Source organism: Saccostrea echinata, unplaced genomic scaffold, assembly GCF_033153115.1.
Source record: "Saccostrea echinata isolate AGI-Se365-2 ecotype Australia unplaced genomic scaffold, CSIRO_AGI_Sech_v1 ptg000054l, whole genome shotgun sequence".
NCBI lineage: Eukaryota > Metazoa > Mollusca > Bivalvia > Ostreida > Ostreidae > Saccostrea > Saccostrea echinata.
The window spans coordinates 1,773,602-1,799,785 of record NW_026889803.1 but is presented as its reverse complement, the minus strand read 5'-3'; the positions used below and the strand labels follow the sequence as shown (position 1 = coordinate 1,799,785).

The window sequence follows — 26,184 nt, the reverse complement described above, 5'->3', positions numbered from 1 at the left end:
TGAGTTTTATTTTATAATCATTTATTTTTGTTTAAACTGGTGAATTAGGACATGAGTGACAGATGTATATTTTCTACGTTTTTTTTATTTATAAAAATGCTTAGTTGTATATTGTCAGTGAACCATCTACATGTATATTAAGCTTTCATCTGGGATATTTTGGAAAAAGGTGACATAATGGAATTTATTTACAAGGTTGTTTTGGAGATGGAGGAGAGATGGCATATCTTAAAGTCAGAAATGATAAAATCCACAATGATTTTTTACACTTGTATTTATCAAATCATTTTTTTATTTAGCTCACTTGAGCCAAAAACTCAATTGGGCTTTTCTGATTGAAGTTTGATCATCGGTCCATCTGACAGTGGCTTCATCTGTAAGTCTGTAAACATAGGCCAATTTCAACCAAACTTGGGACAGAGTATCTTTGGGTAAAGGGAATTTGTTCAAATAAAAGGCCATGCCTCCCTACCTTTCCCCTTTTCTAAAAGGGAGATAATAAAAAAAAAAAAGTATAAATAAGGTGGGGTCATTTATAATCTGAATCACTGGACAAGAAAAGATGAAGCTTCCTTATATTGTGTAAATTCAATTATTAGCTCACCTGAGCCAAAGGCTCAAGTGAGCTTTTCTGATCAAAATTTGTCCGTTGTCTGTCGTCGTTGTTGTCGTTGGCGTTGTCGTTGTTGTTGTTGTAAACTTTTCAAATTTTCATCTTCTTCTCAAGAACCACTGGGCCAAATTCAACCAAACTTGCCACAAAGCATCCTTGGGTAAAGGGGATTCAAGTTTGTTCAAATGAAGGGCCAAGCCCTCTTTCAAGGGGAGATAATTTAAAAATCTTCTTCACAAGAACCACTGGGCCAGGAAAGATGAAACTTATGTGGAAACATCCTCAGGTAGTGTAGATTCAAGTTTGTTCAAATCATGACCCCCGGGGGTAGGGTGGGGCCACAATGGGGGATTCAAGTTTTACATAGAAATATGTAGGAAAATATCTTTAAAAATCTTCATCTTAAGAACAGTAAAGCCAAGATTAGTCATATTTATATGGAAGCATCCTCAGGTAGTGTAGATTCAAATTTGTTCAAATCATGACCCCCGGGGATAGGGGGGGCCACAATGGGGGATCAAAGTTTTACATAGAAATATATAGGAAAATATCTTTAAAAATCTTCTTCTTAAGAACAGCAAAGCCATGATTGGTAATATTTTTATGGAAGCATCCTCAGGTAGTGTAGATTCAAGTTTGTTCAAATCATGACCCCCGGGGGTAAGGTGGGGCCACAATGGGGGATCCAAGTTTTACATAGATATATATAGGAAAATATCTTTAAAAATCTTCTTCTTAAGAACAGCAAAGACATGATTGGTCATATTTATATGGAAGCATCCTCAGGTAGTGTAGATTCAAGTTTGTTCAAATCATGACCCCCGGGGGTAAGGTGGGGCCACAATGGGGGATCCAAGTTTTACATAGAAATATATAGGAAAATATCTCTAAAAATCTTCTTCTTAAAAACAGTAAAGCCATGATTGGTCATATTTATATGGAAGCATCCTCAGGTAGTGAAGATTCAAATTTGTTCAATCATAACCCCCGGGGGTAGGGTGGGGCCACATTGAGGGATCAAAGTTTTACATAGAAATATATAGGAAAAATATCTCTAAAATTTTCTTCTTAAAAACAGTAAAGCCATGATTGGTCATATTTATATGGAAGCATCCTCAGATAGTGTAGATTCAAGTTTGTTCAAATCATGACATGACCCCCGGGGGTAGGGTGGGGCCACAATGGGGGATCAAAGTTTTACATAGAAATATATAGGAAAATATTTTTAAAAATCTTCTTCTTAAGAACAGTAAAGCCATGATTGGTCATATTTATGTGGAAGCATCCTCAGGTAGTGTAGATTCAAGTTTGTTCAAATCATGACCCCCGGGGGTAGGGTGGGGCCACAATGGGGGATCCAAGTTTTACATAGAAATAAATAGGAAAATATCTTTAAAAATCTTCTTCTTGAGAACAGCAAAGCCATGATTGGTCATATTTTTATGGAAGTATCCTCAGGTAGTATAGATTCAAGTTTGTTCAAATCCTGACCCCCGGGGGTAAGATGGGGCCACAATGGGGGATCCAAGTTTTACATAGATATATATAGGAAAATATCTTTAAAAATCTTCTTCTTAAGAACAGCAAAGACATGATTGGTCATATTTATATGGAAGCATCCTCAGGTAGTGTAGATTCAAGTTTGTTCAAATCATGACCCTCGGGGGTAAGGTGGGGCCACAATGGGGGATCCAAGTTTTACATAGAAATATATAGGAAAATATCTCTAAAAATCTTCTTCTTAAAAACAGTAAAGCCATGATTGGTCATATTTATATGGAAGCATCCTCAGGTAGTGAAGATTCAAATTTGTTCAATCATAACCCCCGGGGGTAGGGTGGGGCCACAATGAGGGATCAAAGTTTTACATAGAAATATATAGGAAAATATCTCTAAAAATCTTCTTCTTAAAAACAGTAAAGCCATGATTGGTCATATTTATATGGAAGCATCCTCAGGTAGTGAAGATTCAAATTTGTTCAATCATAACCCCCGGGGGTAGGGTGGGGCCACAATGAGGGATCAAAGTTTTACATAGAAATATATAGGAAAATATCTCTAAAATTTTCTTCTTAAAAACAGTAAAGCCATGATTGGTCATATTTATATGGAAGCATCCTCAGGTAGTGAAGATTCAAATTTGTTCAATCATAACCCCCGGGGGTAGGGTGGGGCCACAATGAGGGATCAAAGTTTTACATAGAAATATATAGGAAAATATTTCTAAAAATCTTTTTCTTAAAAACAGTAAAGCCATGATTGGTCATATTTATATGGAAGCATCCTCAGGTAGTGAAGATTCAAATTTGTTCAATCATAACCCCCGGGGGTAGGGTGGGGCCACAATGAGGGATCAAAGTTTTACATAGAAATATATAGGAAAATATCTCTAAAATTTTCTTCTTAAAAACAGTAAAGCCATGATTGGTCATATTTATATGGAGGCATCCTCAGGTAGTGAAGATTCAAATTTGTTCAAATAATAACCCCCCGGGGGTAGGGTGGGGCCACAATTGGGGACCAAAGTTTTACATAGAAATATATAGGAAAATATTGTTAAAAATCTTCTTCTTAAGAACAGTAAAGCCATGATTGGTCATATTTATATGGAAGCATCCTCAGATAGTGAAGATTCAAGTTTGTTCAAATCATTACCCCGGGGATAGGTTGGGGCCACAATGGGTGATCAAAGTTTACAGAGGAATATATAGGCAAAAGTCTTTTTCTCAAGAACAGAAAAGCACTGATTAGTCAAATTGATATGGAGGCATCTTTGGGTAGTGTTGAATGAAATTTGTTCAAATGAGGGCCCCGGGGATAGGGTAGGGCCACAATGGGGGATAAACTTTTCAATACTGTACTGATTTTTGCTTTTTTTTCCTAGCCAATGTGCTCAGGTGAGCGATGTGGCCCATGGGCCTCTTGTATTAAAATAATGGCTCTCAGGGTAAGTTGGGCCACAAATGTTAATCTGAATACTTTATTTACGTTTGGATACTGATACAGGAAAATTTTCATCCCATTTTATTTTCATTCCTTTTGCCCTTGTTGCAATCTGGCAAATTTAAAATGCAGTGAATTCAAAGAAGACAATTAACAATTTCTCTTCAACCCAACTGTGTCTGAGGGAATTTAAAATGGGGCAAAATTGTTTGCAAGTGTGAAAGGGTGATAACAACATGCCAAAAACAATCCTGGATACATTGTTTGCAGTGAAAATCTTTAAAAACCCTCTTCTAAAGAACCAGTTAGACATGATAAGTCATACTGATGTATTATTATTCAAAATATACAACAATCCCAATGTACTCCAGATTTATATTTGTTAAATCATAGCCTCTGGGGCTAGATGGGAATAAAATATAGCATTTTATATGAGAATTAATGGAAAATTTTCAGAAATTCTTTCAAAAGCCAAACTACATCATATTAGATGTAATATGAAAACATTCTGAAGTTGTGTGGATTAAATCCCCCCCCCCCCCCAAAAAAAAAATAATGGACCTGGGACTAAGATCTAATGTGTGTATACAAAACAACAAGGCCAGTCATAGGGAAGTATCACCATGTTGTTTGTGCTCAAGTTTGATTAACTCATGGCCCCTTTTGGCTAGGATGGGGCCAAAGTACGGTGTCAAAATTTTCAATGGGAATAAAGAGGGAGAAAAGTCTTTAATATAATAGAAGGACCTAGGAAAATAAGGTGAGCATGTGGCCCATGGTTTTCTTGTTTCTAGTTTTTTTTTTTTTGTATAATTTTTCACAGTAATGTACCAAAGATTGGAGAGAGTATATCAACAACGCAGGAACCATCAAGTATCAAATCCTCTGCGACTCCTATGGACAAGTCCAAAAACACTCCTACTCCCATGGTACCTACAACTCCAGACACCAGCATACCAGAGGAACCCAACACCCTAGAAACCCTGGTCCAGCATATCAACAAAATCAAGGATTACTCACACAGAGAAAAAGTCAACTTCATTGAACCAAAGGAATTTCACCATCATAATTATGAAGCAATGGAAAAATTTATGACAAGTTTTAATAAGAAGTATCCAAACATTACAAAACTGTACAGTATTGGACTTAGTGTGCAAGGCAGACATTTATGGGTGTTGGAAATCACTGATCATCCTGGAAAACATGAACCTGGTTAGTAGATAATTTCATATTTACAGCAAGTAAATGGAAGATATTACCCCAACTCAAAATGTATTTATACATTGTATCTAAGATTCCAAATGTCTGTTTCTCCGTCATTTGATCATTCATCCATGAATCTGATGGAACAAGCTTGATCAGTCTGTTATTATCCATAAAATCATAAATTGCATTTGAATGGATGGTGTGTTGTGACTTTGACAAAGACCACCTCAAAGGTGAGGGTCATTTAGTAAGTAGAGGTGAACCTTTTGTCTAACCTATATTTCTAAGAACATCCTAATACCTTCATGTTCTTGCCCATGTCACTTTTCATTGACAATATTCTAAATTCTTTATGAGGGACAGATTGGAAAAACAAGACTTTCATATTTTATGCAAAATAATGTATTCACAGCAGCTGCTTTAATTCTGACTAATCATTCTTTAGCTCACCTGAGCCAAGGCTTAAGTGAGGTTTTCTGGTCAAAATTTGTCTGTTGTCTGTAGTTGATGTCATTGTCATGGTAAACTTTTCACAATTTCATCTTCTTCTCCACACCCACAGTGCCAATGTCAACCAATCATAGCACAGAGTACCTTATGGTGAAGAGGATTACTTGTACAAATAAAGAGCCAGACCTCTTGATAGGGGAGATAATAAGAAAGTGCAAAAATGGGGGGAGGGTGTCATAAAAATCTTCTTCTCAAGAACCTCTGGGCCAAGAAAGAGTTGAAACCTATGTGAAAGATTCCTGACATAGTTTAGATTCAGGTTTATTCAAATTATAGTCCTCTGGGGTAGGGTGTGGCCACACTAGGGAATCAAAGTTTTAGATCATCAGGATCATGATTTGTAAAATTAATATGCAAGCATCTTCAGATAGTGCAGATTTAAATTTGTTCAAATCACACCCCATGGGTAGGTTGGGGCCACAATAGAGGGTCAAAGTTTTGGATGGAAATATGAAGGAAAATATATTTAAAAATATTCTTCTGAAGTGCACCAGAACCATGATTAGTGATATTCATTTAATAAATATGCAAGCATTCCAAAGTAGTGAAGATTTAAGTTTATTCAAATCATGACCCCCAAGGGCAGAGTGGGGCCACAAACGGGGTCAAATTTTAGATGGGAATATATATGAAAATGTTTAAAATCTTCTTCAAGAACAGCATTACCATGATTAGTGATATTAACATGGAAGTATTTCCAGGTATTGCAGATTCAAGTCATGGCCTCCAGGGGTAGGGTAAGGCCTAATTAAAGGTCAAAGTTTACATGTGAATATATAAGAATAAAGTTGAACTTTAGTATCTTGAACATGGATATCTCGAATACCATGGATATGTCGAAGTGAAGGGGAAGTCCTTACCACATATTTCTTAAGTATTTTACCGTCGATATCTTGAATCCTTGGATATTTCAAAGTTTTTTTCTTGGTCCCATGGAGTTTGAGATAACAAGGTTTGACTGTACATGTTTAAAAATCCTCTCAAATATAGCAGGACCATGATTAGTGAAATTGATATGTAAGCATTCTCAGGTAGTGCAAATAATAGTTTGTTCAACACAAAGACCCCAGGGGATAGGGCAGGGCCACAATATGATATAGGATAAGTTTTACATGGGAAAATATAGCAAAACAAGCTTACAATATCTTCCTTTCTTGAACAATAGGGTCATTATTAATAATATTAAAATGCAAATATTGTCAGGTCAGGTAGATTCAAGTTTTTGACCCCTGGGGTCACAATAGAGAATCAAAGAAAAAAATCTTTAAAAGATTGTCTTATAAAGAACAACATTTTCATGATTAATCATATTTTTAAAATATGTAAGCATCATCAGGTAGTGTAGATTCAATTTTGTTCAAATCCTGGCTTGTTTTAAATAATAGGAGAACCAGAATTCAAGTATATTGGAAATATGCATGGCAATGAAGTTGTTGGAAGAGAAATTCTCCTCAACCTTATTCAGCTTTTGTGTGAAAATTACAACAAAAACCATTTCCTGACTCTAATGGTGAATTTAACAAGGATCCACATAATGCCATCAATGAATCCAGATGGATATGAAATAGCAAGAGAGGGTAAGATATTTGTTCAAATAAAATCAGAGGTTTTTACATGTCTTAGTTTGAATATTTAGCCGTAGCTTGTTTTCTGTGTGAAAAGGTGATGTACAGGGAGTTGTTGGGAGAACAAATGCTCATGGCATTGACCTCAACCGGAATTTCCCTGACCAGTACCAGACAACTCAGATCAATAAACACCAGGAACCAGAAACCCAGGCAGTCATGTCCTGGTTACAGAAATACCCCTTTGTCCTGTCAGCAAACCTACATGGAGGGTCACTCCTGGCTAACTACCCTTACGATGATACTCGTAGTGGCTATTCCGTCTACAGTAGGAGCCCAGATGATGGAGTTTTTAAAGTTATTTCAGAGGCTTACTCTTTGGTAATTTTTTGTGAATTATTTAAAAAGAATCATTACCTGCTGTATCCTTTATAAGGATAAAAATTGAACATGGTTTTGTTTGTTACTTATATAGCTGTCTTAAAAACTGTGAACCAAAATATGTTTTCAGTTTTTATACCTCTGCAAACGAAGCTGGGGGAGGAGTTATATAGGAATCACCTTGCCTATCTGTCTTTGCAATCTTGTATGGGCTATAACTTTGTAATGGAGAATCATGACTAATATAAAAGCTCATACTTGGTACAGAGATTGCTTGTGACCCAGTAATGTGTCATGACCATAACCCAAGGTCATTCAAACAAGTTCAAGGTCACTGGCAGAAAAAATATAAAACTCTTCTCTGCATTATATCTTTGTAATGAAGATACATTGGAAGCTCATACTTGGTACAGAGATTGCTTATGACCCAAGATGTGCCTTGACCTTGATACAAGGTCATTTCAGGAAGTTCAAGGTCACTGATGGAAAAGGTATAAAATTCTTGTCTGGACTATAACTTAGCAATGGAGAATCATTGGAAGCATATACTTGTAAAAAAAAATTGTTTATTACTTCAGGCTGTGTCATGACCTTGACCCAAAGTCTTTCTGGCAAGTTCAATGTCACAGGAAAAAGTATAAAATTCTTGTCCAGACCATAACTTAGCAATGGAGAATCATTGGAAGATCATCCTTGGTACAAAGATTATTGATGACCTGAGGGTGTGTCATGACCTGACCCAAGGTCATTCCAATAAGGTCACTGGTATAAATAGTGTAAAATTCATTACGGGTCTATAATTTTCTTATGGAGAAACACTGCATGTCCATATTTCAATAAAAGGTTACTTTTGACCAGAGGGTGTGTCTTTTTTTAACCAAGGTCTTTTTGGCAAGTTCAAGGTCACATTTACAAAATTTGAATGAGCACTTAAAAAAATCACAGCTGGGGGTATCATTTTGTGAGTTCGCTTACAGTACCTCTACTTTCCATAAACTTTGAGGTTGATGTAACTTTATTTGTAATTGTAAGTAAAGTTTTATCTTTTCATTTTCAGGCTCATTCCACAATGCATCAAGGACATCCATGTCCAAATATTGACGGTGAATACTTTAAAGATGGTATAACAAATGGTGCTCAGTGGTACAGCGTGTCTGGTGAGTTCTTGCATTGGACCCTATAATTATATCTAAATGTGTTACACAAACATCAGAGGAAAGCCCAGTCTTTACCAAAACCCACAGGTCCAAGGCTTCAAGGTCAATAAAATTCACTGGGGGACAGTAGAGTTGAAATCAAACAAGACTGATGGGCCTGCAGGGATTCATAGGCCCAATTCCCAATGCTAAAAAGCAGGTATTTTCTTCAAATATTTGCTTCAAAATTCCCAATCTGTGAAAAAAAATCAAAGCAGTATGACTGTATGTTAATAAATCTCATTTTTCTATTGCATTTAACAGTATTACATGATTTATTTATTCCTAGAAATGATTGTCTTCTTTTCTTAAAGTGAATTTCCTCCATTCCTTTATTCATACAATATGTATATGTACCGGTATATAAACCATTATATTATTTTCAATTTCTCAATCAACAGAAGAGTAAGTGTTATATGAGTTATAACAGATACAAAAAATATATTTACAGTGCATTTAAAAGATTTGATATGAAAAAAAAACTTTGATGTGTCACTTCAGTTTGAAGGAGCTACGTGTAGTCTCCTGCAGATTAACACTTTTGAATTTAAGATATTTTCAATCGCAGTTGTCTAGTTGACACATTTTTTTTAACATTGTCACTAGAAAGGCTCAAAAAGTTGTGATTGATAAGTGATAGGCAACATTTCAAGAAAATTTAATATCCGATCAATCATGATTGATAATAAGAAACACTTTTTCTAAACATAGATTACTTGTTTAGTGTGGGGCTTTGCCTTACTTAAAGACAACATTCATTGAGGTGAGCTCTGTAATCTCTGATTACCTATGTTGATGTTGTGCTATTCTTTTGAATGAATGGTATAGTCCAGCCTTGCTAATCCTAAGGCTTTTGTTCCCAAGCTAATTGACCAGATTAATAAAGTGTCCAGATTTACAGAACTGTACCTTTAATAGTTGGTTGATATAAATGAAATTCCATTTCTGACAAAGTTTGTACAGAAGATGAATCATCTGGATTTTGTCATCTGGCTCCAGGACCGTAAAACTGAGATGAGGTCGCTTTTGATTTTTCTCACTTTTACAAAAGGAATTTAAAGTGCAAAAGTGAGACTGAGATCAAATGTGAGCTCATCTAAATTTTATGGTCCAAGGGCCTGGATTACAGAGGTGCAACTGTACAGATTTGTATCCTATTTCATTACTTTCAGCATTCCTCATTTTACCCTGCTTTAAAGGAAGGGCATCATATTAATCATTGCTATTTAATTGTATTTCTCGAAAGCATTTCATTATGGTATATAATTTTTTTTCCAGGTGGCATGCAAGACTGGAATTACCTGCACACTAATTGTTTTGAAATAACAATAGAACTTGGCTGTACAAAATTCCCATTGACCAAAGACCTGCCCAGTTACTGGTCTGCCAATAAATTTGCCTTGCTAGAATACATGGGACAGGTAAATAATTCACATAATTTACATATTGAAGTATGTCTAGTATTACCACTGCTAGCATAATTTTTGTAAATACTGCATTTTCCTTCCAACTCTGAAATTTAGAAACGTTTATTCTAAATGATCACCACCTGGTATTGTCCTTAATATTTATAACAAAGGTACATAAAGGGGTCAAAGGCTTTGTTATGGACACACACCCAGACAGTCCCTTGGTGAATGCTGCCATTTCTGTGGAGGGAATTGATCATCAGATTCACACAGCTAGTGACGGAGACTACTGGAGATTACTAGCACCAGGAAACTACAAAATCACAGCGTCGCATGAAGGGTACAGACAGTTTTGTCATTGCTGTACATTACATGTTAAAGGTTTTTGATCACAGTCTAGTGTGCAGCCTGTGTAAATGCAGCTGTCATCAGATTTCAAACCGGTGCATATAAAATGCCATAAAATTTAAATTAATAAAAGCATAAACAACAAAATTTAAGGAAAGTTAGTAAACAATACAGTACTGGTATTAGAAATTTTTATCTCTATTCCCAAAGTTCTGAGTATTAATTATTTTTTTGTAGAATTTTAAAGATTATATACCAATTTTTAATTGCAATTTTTGGGTACTGCACTGCCTACTTACACCAGACAATGAACTATTTTATTTAAATAAAATTTATCTGTATAAATACAAGGGTTTGTCCAAAATTAATGTCACAACTGCTATAAAATCTCTAAATTAATAATTGGATATTATCAAATAATTTTGCATTCTAATTCACTAATCTGTTTTGATTTTTGCTTTATTATATAAAATACTCTTTAAAATATGAAGATAAATACAGGGGTAGGGTTTGCCTATCGCTGCACGTCAAGAATGTTATCGATGTTATGATGTTACTTTTCAGCATTATTTTTTGTTCATCTGCATATCTTATTAAACCTCTTACCTCCTTCCCATTAATAATCTTTACTGCCATTCTGCTTTTAATCGTCTTGTTTTGAGTTGCATTAAAATTATTTTAACTTTGTCCAAATATCTTAGTTGAGGATGAACTGAAAATGAGTGCCAAAGAGAAACTTCATAATAGCATCGATAACATTCTTGCAATCCGGTGATAGACAAGACACAATGTTGTGTTTATTTTAATTTTTTAAAAAATACTTCATATATCTGAATGAAAATTTAAGGCAAAAGTAAAAATAGACAGAGGTATTAGTCAACAAAATTTTGATGATGACGTTCGATTATTAAAAATTTTATAGCAGTGGTAACGTAACTTTTGAACTCACCTCGTACTCAATATTTGTTAATAATTTTATTAATTTTGTTTGTTTAATCTACGTACAATATTAATTTATGACAATGGGTTTATACAAAACTATACTTGTCTACTGAATTTTGGGACAACCCTCATATGTATAAATAAAGGTCAGCAAGGTACTGCAATAAAAAAGAATGATAATATTTAAAGACAATGACAATAATCAAGATGTATTTGAGCAACTTGAATACATGTGAAAGATTACAAATATAATTATGCATTAATTCCTTTCTTTTACATAATGCTTGATTATTATCATGATCAGACTGGATCTTCTGTACTTGCACTCCAAAATGAAAAAAAGATCAAAGAAAAAAAAACGGTAAGAAATACCAGAGCAGGTTTTAAACTGAGCTGTGTACACTTCTCTTACAGTTATAATTCTCAGACCATTCAAGTGCATGTAACCTCTGATGTCGCTGTTGAGGTTAACTTCACATTGTCTCGAAATGAACTCGACCAGTGGTCACAAAACCAGGACTTTGACATCAAGGAAAACATGCAGAGAGTTTACACAAACAACACAGATCTTCTGGCTGAGATGAGAAGTTTGGCTGAAGGTCATCCGAAAATTATGGAAGTCACAGAACTTTCCACAAACTTGAAAAGATCGGTTTCACCAAATGCACCTTATATGGTCCATTTGTCAGCTAATTTAGATAAGCATGAAGATGAGAAACCACACGTACTTCTGATTGGGGGGTTTTATGATGGCAAAAGTCCAGTTGGAGCTCAGTTATTGACGAGATTTATCCGACGTCAAGTAAAAGGTGAGGGTTTCCTAATGTGTATTTTACTTTCAATTAATGTTTGCTTGAATTTTGTACATAGCTAAACTTTGTTATCATGACAAGCAAGGTTGTCTCTTATTTTCATATAAAAGATATATGATACTACCAAATACTACCAAACATACACATGTACATATATATACTTATGTACATGTACATTGGCTATATGTAGATTGTCCTCTGGGATTTTGGAAACAAAATCTACTATAATATTGATAGAGAATCAGGAAGCTTTAGAAATTTATTGAGTTTGTGATTCTTATATACACTTCTCTGAAAATCAGCTCTAATTTGAAACAGACATAATTACAGCTGTTTGATTATAAAGTATTGAATTGTTCTGAGTGTCACCCAAAAATTGCAATAAATAGGGCCTTGGACCTATTGTACCTTGAATGGCGTGTAATGAATTCAATAATGTACCCTTATTTTTGTGCATATTTGTAGGTTATGAACTGAAAGACTCTGAAACCATGAAAATGTTTCAGGAAATTCACCTCCATATCATTCCAAACATTAATGTTCCATCTCCAGAGGAGGAGAGAAAGGTCCTTCAAAACCACAGCTGTGTTGCAGATCCCAATGGATTAATGTTTAATTCTGTAGGTCCTAGTCTTATGCAAAGTGTCACTTTCCTATTGTGATTTGACATTGTGGTTAAGGTTAAAGGATATCCAAAATTTGGAGAAAGTGTAGATTTCATCAATACTTCTTGTTGCCATTTTTAAGTTCAGTTGAATTTGTTAAATGGTAGAAATTAGAGTAAATTTGTATTCATTCTGAGAGATTTCATTTATATTCATGTTTTTACATTGAATTTCCATATGGATATAAAAGGAAAGATTTGGGGAGAATGATAAAATAAGGCTGGTTTTATAGGGAAATTTTGTAGTAAATATGTGTTTTAGCAATAGTTAAGCCTGCAAAAACTGTTTTACACATTTCTACAACATAATTTGTTGAATATCCTATGTCCTTAATGGATTAAATGTTTAATAGATATGCATGCTTTGCAGTTTAGGATGTAAAACACTAAATACAATAGCTGTTATAATGATCTTTCATTTTGTAATTTTGCAGTCTTATCCAGCAAATTTGCTACATCAGTTGAAAGAACAACACAAATTTGATGTCATTTTGACTGTTGACTCTGGTGGTCTTTTTGTAATGTAAGTTTATCTATAACAGGATCTTGTATTTAGAAACATTTTACGTGATAAATGATGTTGGCACAGGTTTAACTACTGCAATCAAGCCTATTATCATTAATCAGACATTTGGAATATTTCTCTTATTAGGATGTCATTTGAGAGGTTACATAATGGGGTAGCAGCAACAGAAGATGAGGAAGTTTTCCAGTCGCTTGCCCACGCTTTTGCCGACCAATATCCAGAGATCTACCAGCCAGATGCTTGTATAACATCACCTAATCATGGCATCTTCCACGGGGCTGAACTCCACAGTCAAACATCTGGTATCCTAGATGACATGTATACAAACGGCCATTCCTACATGGTAAAAATTATCTGTTAAATCACATATAACATCGATGGTTGGAAATTTAAACCAGCCAAAATCAATGATACAAATGAATAATTCACAACATTAGCCCAAAAGTTTGAAGGGAAGGTATTTTAAGTAAAATACATGAACATTAATGTACATGTCCATGTTTGTATGAAGAATGTTGCACATTATTTTCTGCATGGTACATCATTTCCTTTAGTGTCCAGTGTGTCAGGTATTGTTTGAGAACCTTAAAACACCAGGCTCTGGGGACATATAACTTAGCAAGCTCAGTTTTTTTTCTCATTCTTTCTTTTACAAAAGGAATTCATTATGGAAAAGTGAGATTGAGATCAAAAGTGAGCTCATCAAAGGTTTATGACCCTGGAGCTTGAACATATTTACCTGGTATAAGAGGTTTCTTTTTAAAATACTTTGTAATCTTTTGATGTATATATATCAGATTTCTGCCTTTGTGAGCTGCTGTAGACTCCCACCTCCAGACCAGTTACCAAAACTATGGATGAAAACCATGCAACCATTAAAACAACTGGTACTGAGAAGTAAAGAAGGTAAGACAGGTTTTACATAATTTTCTGTCAGCAGTGTTTTCATTTATTTTAGGAGTTTAAATACGAAGGGTTTCAAGTATTTTTTTTTTTTTGAGATGTAAGCATGTGACTGATCTTTTGAAATGCATACAAAAATTAATTTTAACAGTATGAATTTAGATGAGAAAAATAAAGCTTCAGTCTATTAATATATTATACAGGTGTGTCGGGGCAGGTTTTGGACAGCAATGGTAGAGTGGTGAAGAATGCCACTATAACAGTAGACAGTAAGACTGGGATATTTACAGCAGCAGAGGATGGCCATTTCTATATCCCCCTCACTCAGGGTCTACAGACTATTCATGTTAAAGCTGAAGGTACTTGCACTGTGTTGTTCACTAGCAGAGAATAGCATTAGATTTGTTCAAATATTTGTGGACTCAAACAAAGAGATCTGTCAATATACTGTTGTTTTTCTATCAAATGTCATGGTGTCTTGGAAATCCAGTTTGGATTAATATTTCATGCCCCCTGAATAGAAAAATGGGGGGAGAGGTAAAGATAAAGTGTTACCCAGCCATGTATGTTCCAGGCAGGGGTTTCTTTTAGGGTTATCTTGTCCCTAGTCTGTACATCCGTCCCAGTTTAGTTTCCGAGCAATAATATCAAGGATTTTGGACAGGATCTACATTTTTGCACCAGGTTCATCTAATAAAGAGCTTCATTTGGATTGCTTGTGCCATCATGGGATAAAAAAGTGTTGCTTTTATTGCTATAAATAGAATTCAGGTTTCTATGCAATATTTAGAGAAGGGTTGGGTTTGGATGGTGTCTTCACCTACTACAACTTGTTGGTCTGATGAAAAACTCAATTGGGGTTGCTTGGTTATGGAGCCAAAAGGCAAATTTTGGTATCCAGCAATAACTTTTGAAGGTTTTGGGATGTTAATATTAGCAAATGGGTTGTACTATTGAAAAGCTCAGTTTGAATTGAAACTTGGTTATCATGATGTGAGATTCTTATATATAGAGAGTTTCAATTTCTTTGCAATAACTTGACAATGGTTTAAACTTTGAGATTTGATGTTCATATTAGCAACAAAGGACTGATGAATAACTCCATGAAGATTTCTTTTGGAACACAGGCTGAAAGGACCTGTATTGTTTTCCTTAAAATATTTTTTGTTACCAAAATGAATAGTGTGGACTTTATTCTGCATCTGAACAAAGAAAAACTGGCAACTTTTTGTTTTCAAGGTTGGGGCACTCTTGTTCTATAAAGCCTTTAGTTCCTCTTATTTATTAATGTACAATCGAAATCAATTTTTTGACAATTAGGATTTGAACCACAATCACATCAAGCTGTTATCCAGAAAGATACTACCTCAAAAGTCCAGGTACGATTGAATACTGAATTGAAGGAAATTGGATACCACAAAGAAGCCACAATGAAGGAATTCCTCCTGAATATCTCCAAACAGTGTCAGGAACTGGTCAATGTCCACAGGTAAACATATAGTACAAATAGGGTGATTTAAGCTGGAAAGATAGGACCATATCAATGTCCATGGTGGAAACTGATTTTATTGATGTTTTAACACATTGTTAGCTCACCTGAGCTGAAAGCTCAAGTGAGCTTTTCTGATCACCCGTTGTCCGTCATCCGTCCGTCCATCTGTCCGTCCGTCTGTAAACTTTTCACATTTCCAACTTCTTCTCAAGAACCACTGGGCCAATTTTAACCAAACTTAGTACAAAGCATCATTGGATGAAGAGGAGTTTAAATTGTAAAAATGAAGGGCGAAGTCCCCTTCAAAGGGGAGAAAATCAAGAAAATACAAAAATTGGGTGGGGTCGTTAAAAAATCTTCTTCTCAAGAACCACTGGGCCAGAAAACTGAAACTTAGTGGAAGCATCCTGGGGTAGTGTAGATTCTAAATTGTTCAAATCATGACCCCGGGGGTAGGGCGGGGCCACAATAGGGAATCCAAGTTTTACAGTGAAATATGTAGTAAAAATCTTTAAAAATCTTCTTCTCAAGAACCACTAGGTCAGAAAACTGAAACTTAGTGGAAGCATCCTTGGGTAGTGTAGATTCTAAATTGTTCAAAACATAACCCTCGGGGGTAGGGCGGGGCCACAATAGGGATTCCAAGTTTTACATTGAAATATGTAGTAAAAATCTTTTTCTCAAGAACCACTGGGCCAGAAAGGCTGAAACTTATGTGGAAGCATCCTGGGGTAATGTAGATTCTAAATTGTTCAAAACATAACCCCTGGGGGTAGGGCGGGGCCACAATAGGGATTCCAAGTTTTACATTGAAATATGTAGTAAAAATCTTATTCTCAAGAACCACTGGGCCATAAAAGCTGAAACTAATGTGGAAGCATTCTGGGATAGTGCAGATTCTAAATTGTTCAAATCATGACCCCCGGGGGTAGGGCGGGGCCACAATAGGGAATCCAAGTTTAACATTGAAATATGCAGAAAAAATCTTTAAAAAATTTCTTCTCAAGAACCACTGGGTCAGAAAGGCTGAAACTTATGTGGAAGCATCCTGGGGTAGTGTAGATTCTAATTGTTCAAATCATGACCCCTGGGGTTAGGGCGGGGCCACAGTAAGTACTACAAGGGGGAGGGGAGAAATCAGGTGAAACACAGCAAGGCCAGAGGTGCTCAGGTGAGCGTTGTGGCCCATGGGCCACTTGTTTATCTTCAGTATCTGAAAATTCGGTCATATTTGTATTTAATACTTTTTAGTAGATACTAGATACCAGTCAGGAGAGCTTTAATATAGCCGCTATATAAACAACTCATTATTAACCAATAATTTACTTCAAAATAAGCAATTTCAATTTAACCTTTTTTTGGGGGGGGGGGGGGGGGGGGGGCAAAGGTAATGATATACCATGACTGGGGATTCAGTCTTATTTCAAAAGAAGTGATATTTCAAAATTGGTAATTTCAGTATAAGTGGAGTAGGCTGTATCTCATAAATCAAGAGAAAATCACACTATAATAGACTTATAATACATGTATGTTTTAGCCTTGGCAAATCTTCAAATAATAAAGATATATGGATGTTGGATTTTGGGAGCAAAAAGGAAAAACATACATTACAAACACACATGCTGTTTTTGGCTGGTATCCATGGTAATGAAGTTGTTGGACCGGAGATCTTGCTGCAGCTGGCCAGTGAGTTGTGTGAATCATATGGGAAAGACTCTATTTTAACAAAGGTATGATTCAAGATGTGCAAAACATTACTCTGAAACCCTTAGTTTATTATTACAGAGCACAATTCATCAAAAATTTAATACCAGTGCAAGTTATTATTAACATCATAACCATCAGATACATTCACCCACTTTTGGAAGCCAAAAGCAGTGTTTAAATTGCAAATTTTACATGTTTCCCACAAAAACAGAACAGTCATTTTTAGCTCACCTCGACGAAGTCGAGATGAGCTTATGCTATACCCCCGGCGTCGGCGTCAGCGTCGGCGTCCAAGGTTAAAGTTTTAGGAGCAAGTCCCATTCCCAAGTAACTATAAGCCCTACCTGAACCAAACTTGCATGGATGATGCATCTAGGGATGGACACTACCACACTTGCTTCGGATGCTGGATCTGACCTAGATTTTCCAGATGAGTGACCAGGTTAAAGTTTTAGGAGCAGGTCCATTCCCAAGTAACTATAAGCCCTACCTGGACCAAACTTGCATGGATGATGCATCTAGGGATGGACACTACCACACTTGTTTCGGATGCTGGATCTGATGTAGATTTTCCAGATGAGTGACCAGGTTAAAGTTTTAGGAGCAGGTCCATTCCCAAGTAACTACAAGCCCTACCTTGACCAAACTTGCATGGATGATGCATCTAGGGATGGACACTACCACACTTGCTTCGGATGCTGGATCTGACCTAGATTTACCGGATGAGTGACCAGGTTAAAGTTTTAGGAGTAGGTCCATTCCCAAGTAACTATCAGCCCTACCTTGACCAAACTTGCATGGATGATGCATCTAGGGATGGACACTACCACACTTGCTTCGGATGCTGGATCTGACCTAGATTTTCCAGATGAGTGACCAGGTTAAAGTTTTAGGAGCAGGTCCATTCCCAAGTAACTATAAGCCCTACCTGGACCAAACTTGCATGGATGATGCATCTAGGGATGGACACTACCACACTTGCTTCGGATGCTGGATCTAGTGTAGATTTTCCGGATGAGTGACCAGGTTAAAGTTTTAGGAGCAGATCCATTCCCAAGTAACTATCAGCCCTACCTGGACCAAACTTGCATGGATGATGCATCTAGGGATGAACACTACCACACTTGCTTCGGATGCTGGATCTGACCTAGATTTTCCGGATGAGTGACCAGGTTAAAGTTTTAGGAGCAGGTCCATTCCCAAGTAACTATAAGCCCTACCTTGACCAAACTTGCATAGATGATGCATCTAGGGATGGACATGGCCACACTTAGTTCGGATGCTGGATCTGATGTAGATTTTCCGGATGAGTGACCAGGTTAAAGTTTTAGGAGCAGGTCCATTCCCAAGTAACTGTAAGCCCTACCTGGACCAAACTTGCATGGATGATGCATCCAGGGATGGACACTACCACACTTGCTTCGGAAGCTGGATCTGACCTAGATTTTCCACATGTGAGACCAGGTTTAGATTTAGGAGTAGTCTCGTTCCCAAGTAACTATAAGCCCTACCTGGACCAAACTTGCATGGATGATGCATCTAGGGATGTACACTAACCAACCTGCTTCGAATGCTGGATCTGACCTAGATTTTCCACATGAGTGAATTTTAGCCATATTTTAACCAAATTAGCATGGATGATGTATCTAGGGATGGATACTTCCAGACTTGCCTTGGATTCTGAATCTGACGTACATTTTCCAGATGAGTGACCAGGGTAATTTTTTGGAGTAGCTACATAATATTATGGCCTGTTATGATTAAACTTGCATAGATAGTGCATCTAAGGATGAAAACTTCCAGACTTGCTTTGGATGTTGGAACTGACCAAAATTTTCTTGATTACTAAACAGGTCAAAAGTTTTTTGAGCAGATCTATAATTAAATCAAACTTGCATGGATATTGATCTTGGGATGTTCCCTAACTAGAAAAAAATATGATGTGAAATTTGCCTTACATGTAGATAACATTCGTCGAGGTGAGCTTCGTAATCTTTGATTACCTATGTTTTGATATTATGACAAACAGTGCCTGTAATATTATGAGATATTGAATAACTAAGCACTTACTCTTTCATTTCTTTACATTATGTGATTAAAAAAGACATTTTAACAAGTTTAAGGTAAGTTTTAGAGCCAAATGAGAGCCCCATCATATCTTATTCCTTGTAGCTGGTATTACTATCAATCGTTACGATAAACTTTGATATCTTGAATACCATGAATATGTTGGAGAGAGTTGAAAGTCCCAACCACTTTTACTTAATGTATTTTAACCTCACTATCCAGAGTCAATGGATATCTTGAAGTATTTCTTTGTCCCATCAGGTTTAGGATAAGGTTTGACTGTATTTTATGTTTCTTGTTTGTCAAAAAGTCAAATTAATTTTTATGTGCCAAAAAGTGTTAGGTGCATCAAATAGAGCACTGGCAGTAAAGGGGCAAAAAGTTATTGATTATAAGAGATTCATTGAAATGATCAGATATACATGTACATGCATTTAAGTTTAATTTCTTATCAGAAAAGTTTATGTACATGTATGTTAACCAACAAATTTAAAATTTTCTTTCACTACAAATCTGTAGATGGTGAATATATCAAAGGTCCATATCCTCCCTGTCCTTAACCCAGATGGAGCTGCAGTTGCCTCCCCTGATGGCTGCAATGACACCAAGGGCAAAACCAATGCCAAAAATGTTGACCTACTTTTAAACTTCCACAGTATGTACACTCACTACAGTGTAAATAGATTATTGTGTAATGGTTTTTATAGTAATTTTAAAATATCTATGTTTCACTTGCATCAGTATTCATTCAAGATGGGATAAATTGAATTTTGAAAACACATCGCATTATCTTGTATTACTGTTTGAAAATGTATGACCTCCATTATCTTCAGAATTTTACACAAGAATGAAACAATTTCCTGTAAAGCACATGCTCTTGATGCACTGACATACTGTGAAATCACAAATTTTCATAAGGGTTTAATTTTCATTGTTTTTGTTGTATGAAGAGACCCCCATATTCAAGTCCTTCATGAAATGTTAAAATTACAAAGTACAGTACGATTTATGCTGACCAACCACAAAATGAAATCCCTTTGAATCATTATTTTTCCCACAAACCACAAAAATAAGTGATTTTAGAGTATTAACACTGAATGTTCAAATAATGCTTGCAGCTGATGAAAACAGGATGAAAGAAGTTCAAACAGAGACACATTTATTGATGGACTGGATGATGAAGGTTCACCCTACTCTGACATTTTTGTTTAGAAGTGGATACCAGGGTGTCAGTACTCCAGCATATGGTAAATGTAATCATATGTTTTAAAATATTGCAATGAATTTTCTCCTCCTTTGATGTATGTGATATAAGAGAGATTTCAGAAAAGATTGATTCGGGCTGAAGAAAACAAGAGTATAGTACATGTACATATACTACAAGTACAATGTATTAGACATCTGGTCATTTCATATACTGGGGATAAGTAATGTATTTCTAGTGAATCTGAACCGTCAAGAGAAGCTGGCATTTGATAATCTTGGCAGTAAATTCACCAGTATACTTTCAACAATAGAGGAAACTGGAAAGAAGGGCTGCAAAAAAGGTGAATTTTATTATTATTATTACATGTTTAATTTTTTTAAATACCAACATTGTATAGCTTTATTTATTTTTAACTTCATAATGAAAGACCAAAATAGCATTGTCATTTGTAAGATTCTGTCCATCTGTCTGTCAAACTTTTCTCAAAAATTTGTTCATGTACAAGTGCACAACATAAGATACGGTACATATTTCTAAAAATTGATTTTCAATTTCCATAATTTTATCGAGACTAAAGATGAAGAAGACAAGGTTTAGAATTTTTTATTTGGGAGATTACTCTGATAAAGCTTGTGAATTTTTAGAAATATATGGTTTCATACAATTTTTTAAGTGTCAACATTACTATTATATGTTAATTTTATTTGAGTTCTTCTATTGTTTTAATTTTAGGCAGTGATACCTCCTCCAACAGCAGTTTTCTAGTAAGAAAGCTTATAATTTTGAGCTAAAATAACCTATAATTTTATGCAATTGTTAAAATGAAGTCTGACGTAGCAAACTAATACAGACCAGAAAAAAAAGTAAAAAAGAAAATCTAGTATTAAGTAACTATTTGTTTTAAGTTTGGATGAAATACATCCTGAATGATTCACTTAACATATGCTCTGTTTTCCAGGAATATGCCTATAAACACTGTCATTCCATTCCTATGGAGATTTCCACAGGATGTTGTCATCACCCAAATGAAGATCAACTCCTCAACATTTGGCATAAACTCAGGGAGCCCATGTTAGACATGGTTACAGAGGTTGGTATTTATACATGTATGTATGGCAGATAGATTTATAGAGCCAATGAAAGAAATGGTTTTGAAGACAGTGTACATAACTATTGGTATTTTGATAGAAATTCTTCATCAGATCTTTTAATAGCAGCACATATTGCATCCTAGTAATAGCACAGAAGTTCATGTTTAAATGCTTCAGTATGGAAATCTGTGTATACCAGTCATGAACAAACAAGAAAGATGAAATAAATGCATGGACTTCTTTTTTCTCCTCAGGCTAATAAAGGTTTTAGTGGAGTAGTAGTAGACAAAGAAAATAAAAATCCAATGATAAATGCCACAATAAGAGTCAAGGGCTTTAGTTGGACGTACCAAGTAAATGAAGAGGCTAAGTTCCATGTTTATCTTCCACCGGCGAGCTACCAAGTCATGATCAAGTGTCATGGCTACCAAGACAAGAAAATGGTAGGATTTTCTTTGTAATAAATGATCAGACTGACTCATAGATTTAAGGGTTAATTGAAATATGTAGGTTGAAATTTTATGATATTCTAGCTATGTCTGCATGCTTTTTATCTTCACAGAGTATTAAGGTGCCAAATACAGAAGAAGGGCGATATGAAACTGTGATTATGCTGGAATCACCAAACACCATATTGGGGTTTTCTCAGACCGCATTTGTTGTCGTTACCTGTAAGTGTACATGTACCTTCACCATTCTGTAATTTTTAGTATAAAGAACAGGGAAGTGTCTCTCAGACCTGTATCCATGATGAATGTTTTATTAGTAATCATAAAAATCAAGCTTCTCTGCATGTAAACTCTGCTAACTTCTCTACAGAGTTTTATTACGTACAGTTTAGATAGGCATATAGCCATGCGTATAGCAGGATTGATAAATTTTCATATTAACATTGATTACTTATTATTCCATGTTGCGTTTCAGCCCTTATTATATTGATACTGTTGCTGTTATGTACTGGAATAATCTGTGTAAAAGCCAGAGCTTCCAAGAAAACGGCAGGATTTTCCCGACTTAAATTTGATGATGATGAAGAAGATTTTGATGAATATTATGACAATGGATCAACAAAGAAGTTCATGAACAAGGAATACCATGACTACAGTTCAGACGAGGATAATATGTTTGATAAAAAGTTACTAAAGAATTCACAGTAAATTGTTAGCTAGGGTATCTACTAGTGTTCAGAGTCAATTTCTTGTTCTTCTTAGAAACTGACGAAATTAACTGTTTCACATTTATTATTGGCAAAAAAATTTTGTGTATGAACTTATGCAAAATGGATTCTGTATTCAGCTACCAATATTGCTTTTTCATGTGTCAAGGTTTGTATATTTGATTTCAGTGGTATTTAGTCCTTAAGTGCAATCATTTTATGTTAAAACCTTGTCTTTATGGTACTGGTCAAAGACCAGGAGTGTCCACCGTCCATCTGTCTAGCGTTCTGTTAGTTTTTAAAAAGTGCCTAATGTCTTTGTTCAATTTCAACAAAACTACTAGTAAACAAGGATAAGACAGATAATTCATTTGATGAGTTTTTGATGCCAATGAATGGTGTTATGACAATTTTTTTTTAGAAAACTTCTTTTTTCACAATCTTGATTGCTTAAAGAAAACTTGATATACAAATAGACTACTACTGGACAGATCTGTGTATCTTTTTTTCACTTCAGTGAATGGTGTTGCAATGGTTACTAAAAATAGAAAATTCTTTTAAATTTTTTCAAAATGTTACCTTTCTTCCTAAATGTACAAACCAGTAGAACTGCAGCCTCAGTGGAGTTCTGGTTTTGTTTTTGTTTTGTAAACAGCATTTATTGGAATAAATAACACTCATAAGCAAAGTATACTAGACACTACCCACTGAATAACACTCATAAGCAAAGTATACTATACACTTCCCACTGAAGGATTATTGTCTCGTTCCTCAAAACTATCCCACTGAATGATTATAGTCTTGTTCCTCAAAAACTTTAGAAAATAATGCACAAATATTTTATTTACATGTACATGTGCAACTAACTTTTTAAGTTTTAAGTACTAAGTGACTAATTTTTAAACTTTGAACTAAACTGTGTGTTTTGTGTCACTAAATCATTACATATATGTACAATTATAAGTATATGAGGGTGTTCAACTTTGACAAAAACTGGAATGCTTATGTTCTTTGTGTATCTTGGTGTAATTAATGCAGTGTAGCACGTTAATTCTTTACATGTTTTTTTTTTGTTTTTGTTTTTTTTTTTATTTGTTTATTTTTTTTTATAAAAATTATAAATGATAAGTATAAATTCTGTTAAATATCCAAAATTTCTTTTATTCTTGTTATGTATGAAATCTTTTTACATTTTTCTTTTTAAGATATATTGTAGAATTGGAATAAAATTACTAAAAATTGTTCTATCATTTCCATGCATGCGCACACACACACACAAAGTAAATTTAAAATTTGTATATTATTATAACTAAAACCCTTTTACTGCATGAATATTTATGCACTCCAAATTATAAATTGTTAGGATACTGACGGAGTAATAATTATATATGTAGATCTATCCATGAAGAATCAGAAAAGGGCATGTCCTCAATACTTTTGAATCTGTTCACCAGTATTATGAATATTTTCTGATATTATTCATCAGTCTAATGGCGTCCTATTGTAATTAATATAGATATTAATGTGTAATTACCAGCATCAGAAGTATTCATACTAGTGCACAAATTATTATGTATTTTTTTTTTAAATAAAGTGTAGTTTAATTATTTTAAAACAAGATCTGCTTTTTATGTAGCATTTTGATATTGATTAAGATTTTAAAACAAGATCTGCTTTTTATGTAGCATTTTGATATTGATTAAGATTTCTTTGTTAATAATCCTTGTTAATAATCCATGCATTTAATGCATCTAAAGTTGTAAGAATAGAAAGGACACAGTGCATTTAATTAAATGATATGATAATGATCCTATGTAAAGTGTTAAAGAGGCAGGCTTTTAAACATTAATGCAACTTGTGTGAGAGATATGTCAGGAAGCTGTTGATATCTATGCAAAATTTAATTGCCTGTGATACCAATGTATAACATTCCAAATCAGTTGTTTGATATACAAGTATTTTAAAAGGACCATACATAATTTCAGGGACTTTTATTTTGAATCAGAAACAAGTTCATTTGCTAATTTAAAATATACATGTAAATTGTTATATGTATCTGTATATCGAGAGGACCAATATATTTTCATAAACAGAAAATGTCAAGTTACCATACAGGGTAATTGAAATTTTTTTAATGTGATAGTCTTGATAGGGGCATGTAACTTTACAGTAAAGGATTTATATTTGCTCAATTTTTCATAGTCTGTTTAATCAAATAATATTTATAAATCTTTAATATAATGAATTGTTGTTCTCATAATACATATACTATGACATAGTTTATATGCCTGTATTTTGTAAAATTGCAAGGATGAAATATTGAAAAATTCTTTTGTTCAGTAGTACATGTACTCATATATTGTTTGATCACATGTGCTAATGTCAAATGAGTGGGTTTTTTTTTCATGTTTGACTTAGGCATGTCATTACTGAGAGAACAAGATTTTAGATTTAAATTTTTTGTACCGGTAATAGATACCTGTAATTGTTAAAGTTTGTATATTATATTCATGTCATGTATACGTTTTCTGGGGAAATGGAATCTTTAATACATGTATTCATTTTTTGGGGAATATGTTGAAATAGGTATAGCTTTAGCATGTTTTCATTTTATTATTTATTTCTTTGGTTTGCATGTTTAGGTCTTATCACATGAAAGAATTCACAGTATATTGTTTCTTAGGTTTTATTTACTTTATACGTTACTATGAACTAAATCATCCTTAGTTGCAATAATATATTATATAGTTTTCTGTGTTATTACATGTACTCAGATTCAGCATCATAATCTCGAGAACCCAATCTATCATATTCGTTTTAATAAAGGCATTCACATTTCCTTCAGCTTAGGGATATGATCATAGTTTGTTTGCTCTCATGGGTTGTTTGTAATAGATTATTGCCAAAATATAAAAATACATGTATATCAGTATCATTTCATATTTTTATATTCTCATTTTACTACATGCATCTCAATCAAACATACATGTACATGAATGTAAACATATATGAGTTATCTACAAATTGTACATAAGTCTAATACATTGTATCACGTTTTTGTTACTTGCATTGCAAATGTTTTATGAATAAATTTATGAAACAGTAGTTTGATTTCTATTTTAGGATAAAGGAAGTTGTCATGTTTGAATTGAGTAGTTAATTGGCTTGAGTTTATTGATACAATGTTTAATTTGTGGATCATTATCTCAAAATATTACATGTACATTTGTAGAGTATAACTTGTCAAAATTGGATGGCAAGCACACGTATTCTGAGTATATATATCTGCAAGGTACCGAGTATCTCAAAAAGTTTTGAACATTTTTTTGTTTTAAAGAAATTGTGTTCTTGGCAAGGAAAAAACTCAGACTTTGGGGCTGATCCAGTAATGGTCAAGTAGTTATAAGAAAATGTGGGGGCTGATCCAGTAATGGTTATGTAGTTAT

At 34.6% G+C, this 26,184-nt stretch overlaps 2 protein-coding genes across 2 annotated transcripts in view; one reads left to right on the top strand and one right to left on the bottom strand.

The window, feature by feature from the left end:
* Window positions 1–23,155, top strand: part of LOC133171781 (carboxypeptidase D-like) — a 29,187-nt gene extending 6,032 nt beyond the window's left edge. Inside the window, exons 5-26 of the mRNA XM_061306580.1 lie at window positions 4,380–4,768; window positions 6,658–6,849; window positions 6,935–7,218; window positions 8,276–8,375; window positions 9,693–9,835; window positions 9,994–10,163; window positions 11,528–11,922; window positions 12,391–12,545; window positions 13,024–13,112; window positions 13,242–13,458; window positions 13,913–14,021; window positions 14,222–14,377; window positions 15,339–15,507; window positions 17,048–17,240; window positions 19,804–19,939; window positions 20,403–20,531; window positions 20,727–20,831; window positions 21,224–21,255; window positions 21,450–21,581; window positions 21,837–22,025; window positions 22,145–22,253; window positions 22,507–23,155. Coding sequence (XP_061162564.1) covers window positions 4,380–4,768; window positions 6,658–6,849; window positions 6,935–7,218; window positions 8,276–8,375; window positions 9,693–9,835; window positions 9,994–10,163; window positions 11,528–11,922; window positions 12,391–12,545; window positions 13,024–13,112; window positions 13,242–13,458; window positions 13,913–14,021; window positions 14,222–14,377; window positions 15,339–15,507; window positions 17,048–17,240; window positions 19,804–19,939; window positions 20,403–20,531; window positions 20,727–20,831; window positions 21,224–21,255; window positions 21,450–21,581; window positions 21,837–22,025; window positions 22,145–22,253; window positions 22,507–22,739 — 3,826 coding nt within the window. The 3' untranslated portion in view covers window positions 22,740–23,155. The remainder of the gene's footprint in view (window positions 1–4,379; window positions 4,769–6,657; window positions 6,850–6,934; window positions 7,219–8,275; window positions 8,376–9,692; window positions 9,836–9,993; window positions 10,164–11,527; window positions 11,923–12,390; window positions 12,546–13,023; window positions 13,113–13,241; window positions 13,459–13,912; window positions 14,022–14,221; window positions 14,378–15,338; window positions 15,508–17,047; window positions 17,241–19,803; window positions 19,940–20,402; window positions 20,532–20,726; window positions 20,832–21,223; window positions 21,256–21,449; window positions 21,582–21,836; window positions 22,026–22,144; window positions 22,254–22,506) is intronic.
* The window catches only part of LOC133204531 (transmembrane protein 132C-like), a 91,996-nt gene that overhangs the window by 36,092 nt on the left and 29,720 nt on the right, over window positions 1–26,184 (bottom strand). The window lies entirely within an intron of this gene.